Source organism: Clytia hemisphaerica, unplaced genomic scaffold, assembly GCF_902728285.1.
Source record: "Clytia hemisphaerica strain Z4C2 unplaced genomic scaffold, Clytia hemisphaerica genome assembly, whole genome shotgun sequence".
Classification (NCBI taxonomy): Eukaryota; Metazoa; Cnidaria; class Hydrozoa; order Leptothecata; family Clytiidae; genus Clytia; species Clytia hemisphaerica.
Window position 1 is genome coordinate 270,394 of NW_027103938.1, and position 13,057 is coordinate 283,450.

At 36.0% G+C, this 13,057-nt stretch overlaps 1 protein-coding gene across 1 annotated transcript in view; it reads right to left on the minus strand.

Annotated features, from left to right (window-relative positions):
• The window catches only part of LOC136809860 (enhancer of rudimentary homolog), a 15,324-nt gene extending 13,163 nt beyond the window's left edge, over positions 1–2,161 (minus strand). The window contains exon 1 of the mRNA XM_067066415.1: positions 1,991–2,161. Coding sequence (XP_066922516.1) covers positions 1,991–1,993 — 3 coding nt within the window. The 5' untranslated portion in view covers positions 1,994–2,161. The remainder of the gene's footprint in view (positions 1–1,990) is intronic.
• Positions 2,162–13,057: the final 10,896 nt, after the last annotated feature.

Sequence of the window (13,057 nt, forward strand, 5' to 3'; positions counted from 1 at the left end):
AATATATGCATAAAACTGACGAAATCCTTTCTTTTTTATGCTTAGGTGACGGTCACCATCGATCCTGACTCGACAATGGAGAACCAAATTTGGCAATGTAATATTATGAGCGGCCCGAAAAAGTTTTTGTGTGACGCAAAAATTGCGCGATAACGAGCCCTAGAAGAACGCCCACTGAAAATTGAAACCAGGAATTTATTGAATATTTCACTAATGAAGTATCAAACTTTTTGTTTTTTGTAATTATTATAAATTCATATTTTTAAATACTATTTTTCCATGTCAAAGGATAATTAAAGTGAATTTAAGCTGATTGGGTGGAATGGGCGGACGGGCGTTTTGCACGTTCCGAGATTGGAAATTAATGAGGTAAAGACGGGGCGTCTTAGTATGTAAGATTAATTCATTATTCTTTTATTTTTTTTTTCGCGAATGAAAAATGAATTTTGATTTTTGAATAAGGAAATATAGTATAATATATTGTATTTGATTGTCAATGCCAAAAGATACTTACAAATAATCTGCTGTGTTGCTTCGCTATTTACCCCCGGATTGTTTTAGTAGGCACTTCGGTCACGTAAATAAAAACACGTGTATATGTTGAAGCCGACTGTGGACTGACCGCAATTGCAATTTATACATAAATTATTGTGGAAGAGAACGCTTGAGACGAATGTTTGGGAAATCAAAAAGACAACTTATTGTGAGAATGTTGAGTTTTGTTTATATGGCTGTTTGTGACGCACTGTCTAATAAAATGACTATAATAATGTCAAGATTACTTGAAATTACAAGAGTACTTTATAGTTTTGATTCCCATTGAAGAATCATATTCTGGTTTTCATGTTATTAGATGCTGTTTTAGAGCTTTAGGTCTACACTGAAGTAAGCTTCAGTTAGGGAAACCATCCAGGATCCTGCCATTCTATCAGCCAGCAAAAACTGAATGACACTCGTAAACTTAAGTTTCTTACCATTTTCCATCGAAAACAATCGAAAACATTACTGCTTCCCAAAGCCGGAGACCAAAGCAAATGATCTTTCTTGATGAGGGCGCCCTTTTGGATCTATTGTTAACTCATTTAAAATGGTGGACAGAGTTGCGGAATGACGAAGGCGCCCACTGCTTCGAGGGTGGTAACGCCAAAACGCCCAATATGACCAGCCAACAGAAGGCGAGTTTGTTGCCGCGCGAGTTACGTCATGCACTCCACCGTAGCGAAAGCGCGTACAACATTTCACAATTATAAGAATATCTTATGTGCTTAATTCTATTTAACTTTGAGAGCTTCATGGAAGATGAAGAAGTAGAAAGATGAAAAATGCGCTGGTTAATTTTTTTTAAATAGGTGTGTTTTATCATTGTTGAAAGTTGAGGAAATTTTTACCGACGCATAATTTTTTTACAGCCAATTAAAGGCACAGTCTGCTTATACTTACTATGTTTGCTATATCATCTAGGCAAAAAACGGTAAAAAAAGACACAAACACAATTTTTTTATGAGTGTGGTTATGATTTTTTTGATTGCGGCCGCGTACAGGAACTCGCCAAATGTTCCTAACTGAGCTTCGCCCCTGAACCCCCACCATCAGGGCTCTGGACTCATTGGGGGAAGCTACAGTATCCCAAACCCCCTACAGGCGGACCTTTTTTTGGCGTAGACCTCAGTTCAAACAAATAACAATTAAGCGTAGACTTTGCATCATTTCCACGCCACACTGGCATAATAATCAGGAATTATTCAGAATAATCAAGTCTTCGAATTGTTTTAAGAAAATGATTGAATACTCACAAGTTTTTGAAAATTTTGGTACTATAAATTAAATTGTTAATTGATCATTAGCATTATCGATTACTTCAATTAATCATATATTTATTGATTCGTATCGTCTGGAATTTAACATTAGATAGCTCTAACTGTCTAAAGATCTAGAGTGTTTTGTTTGCTCATTAAAACCATGACTATTTAAGGAACGATAAAATATTTACCATATCCAAGGTTCAGTATCTTTCTCTTGTGATTGTGGATGAGGTCTTCAGACTGCTCTGTCTTCTTGTGGTTGTCAGGTTTATGGTTGTCTGGCAGGTTGGCAAATTTCTGAAGTCCTGAGTGCTGAGTGCCTGAACTGAATGCTTCGAAACTTTTCGATTTTCACAAAACGCGCGCTTAGACTAGCTTCCTAGCTTGGCGTATTGGCGGCCGCCCATGGCCTTTCAGAGCCAAAACAGCGTTTTTTGTCGATTTTCGCTAGCGATTTACATACATACATAACTTCATCCTACTCAGCGAGAAGGTGAAGCTATGACGAATTTCTTCCATGCATCACGGTCTTGCCAGATGGTAAGCACCTCGTTTTTCTTCAATCCTGTATCCTCCATGATGATTGATTTTAGGGTAGTGGATGGTCTTCCAACTTTTTTTCTTCTTGGAATCTGGCGGCGACCACAACAGCAGCTGAGAGGCGGGTTCATTGCGACGTGCAACATGGCGCGGCCAGCGACGCAGCGAGAGCTACATGTTTTTTTTTTCATAACCAAGTGTATGCCCCTTGGTCGGGCTCATGTATGCTTAAAAGTCTTCAAAGCATCCAGGCATAGTTTATGCTTTATATGCTTAAGAATCATGCTTATGATTCACCCCGAGCCAAGTTTTTAATGAAATTTCAAAAATCTTGTAGAAATTTGCTCAGATATTGGGAGCAGTGGAATATAGATAGCCGTGGAATGTCTTTTTTTTACGTGGCCTCTACCAAACCTTTTTAAAAAGATAAAAATGACCACTTGAAAAATATTCTAGGATGACATATATGATCATGTTATGCTTAGCCTTCATATGCTTATAAAAAATATGTAGTCTGCGTTTGCGAACAATGTTTGAAATCGGTTGGAGCTTGTCGCACAGACGTTTGTTGGATATTCGAATGTTAGGCGGAACGTTTAATAAAGTTCTAAGTCTGTTTAAAGACTTTGGTTTTGATTTTCTTGTCGATATCAGCTTTCCACACACTAGTTAATGCGTTGAGTGCACCCCAAGCTTGACCAAGGCGGGTGTTTAGATCCTTTTCAGTTTTTGTGAAACCGCCAAGATATTTAAAAGCGACATTTAAAAGCGATTTGAACTTCCATAAATCTTTTTCCGGGGGTAATGTTTTATTTTTTTTCTGACAAAGTCTATGCTAGAAAACAATTTTCGTGACACACATCTTAGAACTAACTTTTTTTGGTGGAAACTCACGAGTTAGTATATGTAGATTCCAAAATCAAAAAGTTTCCGCGATATTATCGTGCAAGTAACGAGTAATTGGCGATTTTTTGCGTTTCCAGGCAAAATAGCAAGGCCTGGAAATTCATGATTTTTGTTGGTGTCTTCAAATTAAAAAAAGACCTAAATCACATGATAGAGCTCTTCAAACTGAGCAAAAAAGTTTATTACACCAAAGTCCCAACTTCTCTAGATCAAAATTTATGGGCCTATTTGTGGTTATTTATAAGGTATAACCCCTCTGAAATTCATCAAAATTGCTCAAAAATAAGGCAAAATTTTACGCTGTCATTCGCCAAAATTAAAAAAAATTCACTATTCGCCAAAATAAGTTCCCTTAACAAGGTACTCTTCGGTGCCAAATAAACGGGGAGGGGATGGAAAGATTTTTCAAATCAAATTACCGGGGTTTGGAAAATGGACTTTTAAAAACCTTAAAAAAGGTCAAAATACTCGGGTAAATTAATGGGTGTCCAAATTTTCGTTAATTCTTCGGACCCATCATCACCCCTCCTAGCATAATAAATCATACCTTTAAAGAAGCACATTACGATGTAGAACATGAAAATCGGTGTTACTTAAATTGGGCTCTTCCAGAAAAAATCCGTTCATGGGGGGTGGAGGATATATTATTTTTTTCATGAATTACCCCTGGACATTTTGATTTTTAACCCCCTGGACACGGGTTATACCCCTGGACAAACATCAAATTAACCCCGTGGACACAAAAAATTACCCCTGGACATTGGAATTTACCCCCTGGACATTGCAATTTTTTGGTATTTTTTCAATACCCCTGGACAATTCATCCTCCACCCCCCCTTGAACGGATTTTTTCTGGAAGAGCCCATTTAGGTTTTGCCAATTTTGCGAAAAACCGCAAAAACCAAAAAATGCTGACGTCAGTTTTGCTGACGTCTGCACTTTATTGCAAATTTTCGTATTTTGCTGATTTCTATATGTTCTATATGGTTAAAATATGCCCGACCTTCAGAGCAGAGCGTGTCGTAGCATATTTCCACATCTGGTACCAGATAAGTGCGCTCCTTTAGAGCTTTAATGTGGGCGGTAGCCAATACGCCAGCGGAATAACAGATAAATATATCGAAAGGTATGAGATTCAGACTAGCGTTATCCGGACCAAAAATATAAAAAGTGGCGTTGATTTTTTCTCTCTATTTTTCGAAAATTTCAGGTTCGAATGTGTTATCTGGCGCTATCAGTAAGCATAAAAAAGCTGACACCTCTGATAATACGCAGGGGAAGAGTTTGAGTAATTTCTTTATTTGTCAGTTGTCAAATGGACGGGGGAGGGGTGGAAATTTTACCTCTAAATACCCTTAAAGGTCCGGAAGATATGACGAAGAATTAGAACTCAAGAATATATTCCTTATTCTACTATACTCTGGATTGTGCGATAACTATTAAGTATCATTTCTCCAGTAGAGAAAAAGTTTTCATTTGATCCTTGCCGAAAATCAGTAAACGTATTATTAGGTATATTGGAAAAATCAGAAACTCGAGTCTTTATACAGTATTGTGAAATTAAAAATGATATTTCCAAACATACGTAATTTGTAATTCCAAAATTTCGATAACTATTTCAAAAAAAATGATTATAATGTACAAAACTACAACTAATGTGTGCAAATTTGGCTTTTTTCATATCCGGCAAATTTCCGGCTTTCAAGATAATAAAAACTATTTTCAAGTATTTTCGTTTCCATAAAAGTCATATAACCAAACCACATTTTTGAGCTGGGAAATGTACGTGGAAGCAGTCACAGCGGATTCTTAGATGTCGTTAAAATCGCAATCGATACAAATTGATATTTTAATGTGTTGTAAAAGTACGTCTCAAATCCATAACGAAAATGGATGAATATAATCGAATAACGATGACAATGCTTGCAATGAACAAATACAGCCCATGGTAAGGTCGCATGAAACGATAACGATATAATTACTGAATTACTAGTGTGTAAAACAGTATCGAATGTTGGATGTTTCGATGAAAAAGTTCAAAGCCATTCGTTTCTTTTTAAATAAGACTGAAGGTGACGACAATATGATTATTGATTCAAGATTACCAGTAACAATTCCAAAATAGAAGTACGTAACAATCCAAGTCTCTTCCAAATTTAATACATAATGTTGTATAATTCCAAAATAGAAGTACATAACAATCCAAGTGACTATTCCCAATTTAATACATTATGTTGTACCGTTCCAAAATAGAAGTACATAACAATCCAAGTGACTTTTCCCAATTTAATACATAATGTTGTACTGTTCCAAAATAGAAGTACATAACAATCCAAGTGACTTCTCCCAATTTAATACATAATGTTGTACCCTTCCAAAATTGAAGTACATAACAATCCAAGTGACTTTTCCCAATTTAATATATAATGTTGTACCGTTCCAAAATAGAAGTACATAACAATCCAAGTGACTATTCCCAATTTAATACATAATGTTGTACTGTTCCAAAATAGAAGTACATAACAATCCAAGTGACTATTCCCAATTTGATACATAATGTTGTACTGTTCCAAAATAGAAGTACATAACAATCCAAGTGACTATTCCCAATTTAATACATATTGTTGTACCGTTCCAAAATAGAAGTACATAACAATCCAAGTGACTGTTCCCAATTTAATACATAATGTTGTACCGTTCCAAAATAGAAGTACATAACAATCCAAGTGACTATTCCCGATTTAATACATAATGTTGTACCGTTCCAAAATAGAAGTACATAATAATCCAAGTGACTATTCCCAATTTAATACATAATGTTGTACTGTTCCAAAATAGAAGTACATAACAATCCAAGTGACTATTCCCAAGTGTTATCCTTATCAAAATGTATTTATCTCAGGTTAACCAACTAGTAATATTCTTACACGCTTTTTCATATTGTCTGTTGTTTTTAGTGCTTTGAGTCTTTTTAATGTTTGAGTAAACAAACAAATGAATAGCAAAAACTAGAAAATAATAGTAAAAACGATAAAAAATAGAAAATCAACCAAAATATCCAACACTGCCTAACAAACTGCTGAAAATTTTATATTTGTTTTGAACGTAATAATTGGAAACTTTGACTCATTGAGGGTTTTTAGCTCAGTAATCTTCTTTGAAAATATTAATTTTGAAACCTTTTAGCTATATTGGTTTGAAATTTTGGATTCAGCATGAAAATTGTTCAAAAACAAGCGTTGTTATCATTAAATTTTTCTTTTAAAGTTCATTCAAAGTCAAACAATTTCAAACATTAATTTTTCTCCAATTTGAAGATTTTGGTAAAAAAAAGTGAAAGCAATGCAAAAAAAAATTCAATTATAGAATCAGAATGAAAATCTGACAGGCCATTTTTCATGCCCTTTAAGCGTCCGCTTGTCGGACGCTGCCCCTCTTGAAGCTATTAAAATATTGGTAAAAAGAGCCTTTTTAGTGGAAAAACACTGGAAAAGTGCCCTTTTTGGCCACCAACGGACGCTGCCTTGCCTTTCTAAAATATGGCGTGTCTGATAAAAGTATATATAAAAAATATTTGTTTTGAACGTAATAATTGGAAACTTTGACTCATTGAGGGTTTTTAGCTCAGTAATCTTCTTTGAAAATATTAATTTTGACACCTTTTAGCTATATTGGTTTGAAATTTTGGATTCAGCATGAAAATTGTTCAAAAACAAGAGTTGTTATCATTAAATTTTTCTTTTAAAGTTCATTCAAAGTCGAACAGTTTCAAACATTAATTTTTCTCCAATTTGAAGATTTTGGTAAAGAAAAGTGAAAGCAATGCAAAAAAAATTCAATTATAGAATCAGAATGAAAATCTGATAAAAGATATTACATCACTACACAAACGGCTAGTTCGAAACGGAGGTTCACAGGTCATTGACACAGGTCAGCTCTAAGACCATGTTCACATAATTACTGTAAAGTACGAAAGAAAATGTTTGAAAAAAACTTGTTGTTGTCAAAAATATCAAAATTTTTAAAGGTCAAAATATATCCACGTACTTACCACGTGCTTTCGCATTCTGTGCCTTTTGATGTTATATCTGGTTATATGTATGTTACATGTGTTGTATACAAAGTACTCGTGTTTTAAACAAAAATATTAATCTCACCTTTAAACAGAGTCCCATGACAGAAAAATAGCTATTGCACAATCGCTTTATCATATTCCATTATATCTCCTGCATCACCTTTGGTACGATAACAAGAATTGATGAAAATAGCACCATGTCAACTGTACGTGGTTTAAAAGATCTTACATTCATTGACAGCAACATGTTCCGTAAGGAGTAGCCTGAAACAAAATGAAAAAATGATCAAATTACAATTTACTATCTTTTTGCATTACATGATTGGCAAACCCCTTGCAAATAAAAACCCTTATGACAGGATTGACACTTCCGGGAAATAGGCTTTAGTAGAGTTCTGTCAGCCTTTGCACGTAAGGCTGCGCCTTCCAAAACCAGTTTCAGCTTAAGAGGTTTACACCTTATACTACAGACACGCCTCAATTCTTGGTTAATCAGATTGTGTAAGCTTTCCCCTTCCTCTTCACTATACCTGCCGATAGTTTTATGAATAGAAACGAAACGTGGCACACTAAAAATCAACGAATGCATTTTGACTGTGAGATTTTCGGCAGGAAAACTTTTAGGAAAGACACGACCATACTCATTACAAAGATTTGTTAATTCAGTGATCTCTTCCTCATCAAGATCTTTTTTGGTGAAAATAAGAGGAACGAGTTTAGCAAAGATTTCAAGGACTGCTTCAATCTGTGTCCCCACTTTATCTCCATCGAGACACTCACAAAGGTACTTGTGTTTGGCAAGTACAATTTTGCAGTGATTCCCGACAAAGACCTCACCATGGAAAGCTTGACGATCAACGTTTATCTCATTTAGCCGCCGATGAAGGTCAATTTCAATGGGACCCATGGTTTTGACAGTTTCTTCCTCAAGCATAGCTAAGGTATGACTTGACCTTTGAAATGAAGCCTCTGCGCTTTCCTGTCTGCAGACAATTTTATTGATGACATCTTTGAATAAATCACTGATGTCATCAACATCTTTGCCTCTACAGGTCAAGCAAGTGTATTTAGAATCTACTTCATTGGAATAGTAAGCTTGTTCTGAAGATGGAATCAGCTCGCACATACAGTGTTTCCAACACTTACACACGTCACACGCAACCCAAAAAACATCACTATCATAACAAGAAAGGAAGCACTTGATTCCTGTACATTTCTCAAACTTTGGATTCTTGGTGCTGCAAGAATTATCAAAAGCTTTTGCAATAGAATGGAGTTCCTTAATGTTGCCAGCAAGAACCGCATCAAAACGCTCTCTCCAACTGTACAGGTCAACTAATTCTTTGCCCAACTCACGTCTCTTTTTATCAAGTGCTTCCATTGTAACGCGAGCCTCTTCCTCAGCCTTTTCTTTCTGTCGCATATTCTCTATGTGGGCTGGGCTACCTACTTTTGAGCTATCTAAGTCACGACTACGATCTAATAAAAGATTGAACAATTTCAACACTATTCCCAACATAATGTGCAAAACAGGCGGAACAACATTTTCAAGAGTTTTAATCGGAAAAATCATTGGACCAAAAAAACAACAATGGAACTTCCCAGTCTTTCTCAACTCACAACTTTGACCATTTAAAGCCAGATTTGCACTATAATTGGCATTTACATCATCAACATTTCTAAATTGGATGTCAACACAGTTTTCCGGTGTGTGTGGGCGTGACCCATGCTCTCTGAGATGACTCAGACTAACATCCCACTTACTACTGGGGAAAGTAGCAGATGAGCCTTGATGACCAAGGACTGCATCTAAAAAGTGAAAGTCTCCCCCTAGTAACACCTTCACAGGATGCCCATCTAGCCTGAAATCATCTTCCTGAATCCTTCGAATTTCGACCTGAAAAGGTTCAAAAACAGTATGCAAATTCTCATAACAATCAGACCCTTCATACATGCTGAAGACATGGACATCATAAACAGAAAGCTTTGTTTGGCCACAGATTACCTCAAAATAAAACTTAACCAGCCCTCCTCCCTTGTCACCAGAGAAAAGCAGATCAACTCTCTTTTGAGCATCATCTGGTCCAAACCCAGCTTTCAGTTTATATTCCTTTAAAACATTTTCCATATACCCAGAAAGGTCTCTACACCTGAGGACATATACGTTCCCATGCTTTTTTTCTTGACCAACTTTCACTAGTGTCTGGGTAGAGACATTAACATCAGCTTTCTTTAAATAAGTTAAAAGTTGGGATTGCATGTCTCGCATTTTACCCTCAGATGGAAAGATGTTAAAACCAAGACACTTCTTCAACACAATTCTAAGCTTACGAAAGGCATCCATTGACAACCGGAGAAGAGACTTAACATCAACTGCCTGAGCAGGGGACAACTTTGGGAAAAAATCACTTGGGAGAACAAAATCTGAAAAAAAAAGATTGCCATACTTCTTCAAAAACTTAGCAAAAAGAACACTTAACTCCTGCACATCACATTCTCTACCTAAAAAAACATTAGGCGCACAACCAGACAACAGACAAAGCAACTTAAACAAAAAAGAAACACGGTTGTTCAATTGTTTATCACATAATGTGGAGTTAGAGTGCTTGCTTGAAATAGCAGTAAAAATTGCTGGCTGATTATTTGATTTGAAAGTCATGGATGCAAGATCCTTAGTGTATTTAATTCCCTCAAATATTCGGGGCTCCCCTTCACAAAAGCGTGTGATGGTGATAAATCCAAGGCCAGTGTCATGATTACAGCCCTTGAAAGACTGTTGTGCTGAGTTGAGCTTTTGTGCAGCAATTACAGATTGATATTTTGCAATCGAAGATTTTAAACCACCAATAACCTTGTTCAGGTGAACTTTGTCACCCTTCAAATTGTCAATTGTCTTAGCTGACAATTCAGAGGTTGACTTTTCTTCTTTTATGAGGTCACCTAAACGTCTGGATTTGGACTTTTCCTCCTCTAAAAGAAGCTCCAATTTTTGTTTTTGATTTTGAAAGTCCTCCTCTCTTTGGAGTTGCTCGCTTGTTTTTGATGGGCAAGTACTTGAAACAGTTGGGGCTTTATGTTTTTTGAGCCATTCAAAGAAAGAACCACTATGAATTACCTCCAACTTTTCCTTGCCACCTTTGCTCTTCAACAAAGATGTCCTTTCTGTATTGAGCTTTTTCATTTTTCGTGCTAACGCTCTCGCATCAGTAGGTAGACAGAAACCTTGTTGGGGAACCAGGAGACAAAGAATCTTAAACAAAGCAGTGGTGGAGGGTAAGATTTTCCTAAGAAGAAATAATATCTGAATGGTAAACATGGGAACACGTTCATCACTCAGACTTACAATCTTCTCGTGATCATCCAACCACTCATCTTTCCAGCCCAAACTTTGCTCTAGAAGGTTGACCTCAGACTCAGAAAGTGGTTTACTCATGCTTATGGCAAGATATTGTAAAAACCAAAATTAAAGTAAGAAAGCAAGTACTGTTCACTTTGGCAGCGTGAGAGAAAAGAATGTTTTTATGAGAGACATCATAATTTTCTGCAGAATTTTACCGATGTTCTGACCAATCAGGACGCTCAAAATATCGTGTTCCATCGGGCGGTGGGCGTTAGGCAACGGGCGCTCTCTAGTTCTCAATCGGTGTCGGAATAAAAATAAAATAAAAATAAAAAGGGCGCGCTAACAGTGAAAGTCCATAAGTCAATGTTTGGCTTTTTATTCTCCTCATTGATTGTCTGTTTGCTCTATTATTTATTACAACACCTATCTATTTAATCAACCAGTATTTATTATTTCTGAATTGTATTTTTACATTAATCTGTTAACTAAAAGTAGCTATTTAAGTTAGTGGAAGTACCTCGATTTTAAGCATGTTCAAAGTTCACAATGGCAATGGGCTCTTCCAGCAGTACCAGTTAAAGTCCATTATATATTAGGGACCACGTACGAAAGCGTACGAGGGGGAGGGGGCCGGGGTCCTTGAGGAGAAGTACGTACTATGCTCGTAATTTTCCTGGGTAATTTTTCCTAAACTGTCTTTTTTGAGAGAAGCAAAATATTTTCACATCAAAAAATTGTTTTTGCGATTGTTATTTTCATTTATTTCTCCTTCGGCTGGTATTTTTGTTCATCTTATAGAAGGACCCTGCCGACGCACCGGACTTAACGAACACCGGACATGCGAAAGTCTGGTGTAAAATTAGAATTTCTTTTACCACCTGACAATCTCTACACCGCACGCACCGGACTTAAGGAATTCGGATGTCCGGTTAGCCATTCCAGGGTCAAATTGAAACTATTCTGGTGGCAATCAAACCTAGTTCATCTTGTAGAGCTTCAAAAAAGAAAAAAAATGAGGGGTCATACACCTCCTAATGATGTAAGCCGTTCTGGAGATATTGAGATCTTGTTTCTGCTAAAATAGCACCTTTTTAGACATTTGAGGTTGAAAATTTAGCCCACAAATGGCATATAAAATGGCACCGAAATATTCACTTTTTGATGGTTTTCCGATTTCAAAATCCAATAAAAAAAATACAGATATATATCTTAATTTTGCCTGCAGACTTTTATCAAATTCTTTTTGTAATGACTTGTGTAGAAAGGTGATTGAAGGAAACGAATTAGTTAATAATAATAATAATAATAATGATATATTTCTGGCATTTCCAAAATTTACATTTGGCTCTTCACCTGAAAATTCTGTATATAATATATGTGCAATGTCTAGAAAAAAAATTGAAAAATAACCTGGTAGTATACTGAAGAAAAATTGGGGCCGTATGCGGACAAGCAGATAGTGACGAAGCGGTGGGCTAGTATGATGAATAAAATGATTAGGATTAAGAAGTATTAGGGGTAAAATGTGAATAGTGATAGAGCTAGACTAAAACCTAAACAAATCCGAGTATCTGAGTATGCTAGCTGAGGCCATCGCAATGTGTGCTATTATAAAAAATTAACGAATATATAAAAAAAAAAATACTAACATAATGTTAAGCTAGACTAGGCTAAGGTTCAAGTACTATTGGTGGCTAGAGGTAAACTAAGCGACAAAATAGAATTAAGAACTCAGTGAGATAGAATCACGACAGAACGTAAGATAGAATGAGCAAAACTTGCATAGATTGCAACTTCGAAGGCTGTGTAAAAGTGTACTGGACCTTGCAAAACACGACCAGTATTTTGACATAAACAAGTGAGCTATCAACTATCTAAATTAAATTAATTGAAAATAATTAAACACCAAAAAAAAAAAAAAAACTTCATAGAACTAGAAATATAATAAAGTCATATGCACTGAAGAAAATACAAACTAAGTAAACCTAAGAACAGATGGGCTAAATCTAAAGATCAGAATGGAGACTAGGGAACCAAGGCTACGAGTAGCGATATTGGAACAGGGCTCGAAATAACGATATTTAGGTGGTCGGACACATTGTCCGATCAAAAATTGATTTGGGTCGGACATGTCCTAAGGCTTTTAAAGTAAAATGGGTCGGACATGTCCGATTGATTTTTATGTATGGTTGGACATTCGTCTTTCAATTTTCTTTCTAAACAATTTTCTTTCTAAACAATTTTCTTTTACAAGGTGTTATCCTATTAAATGGTAATTCAGTTTTGAGTTTACCGACTTTTTTCATCTTACTGCATTTTTCTATTAACAATTATGAGTAATCTTTACTTGAATGAAAATACACCTGACAGACTGCACTTACTTCCAAATCT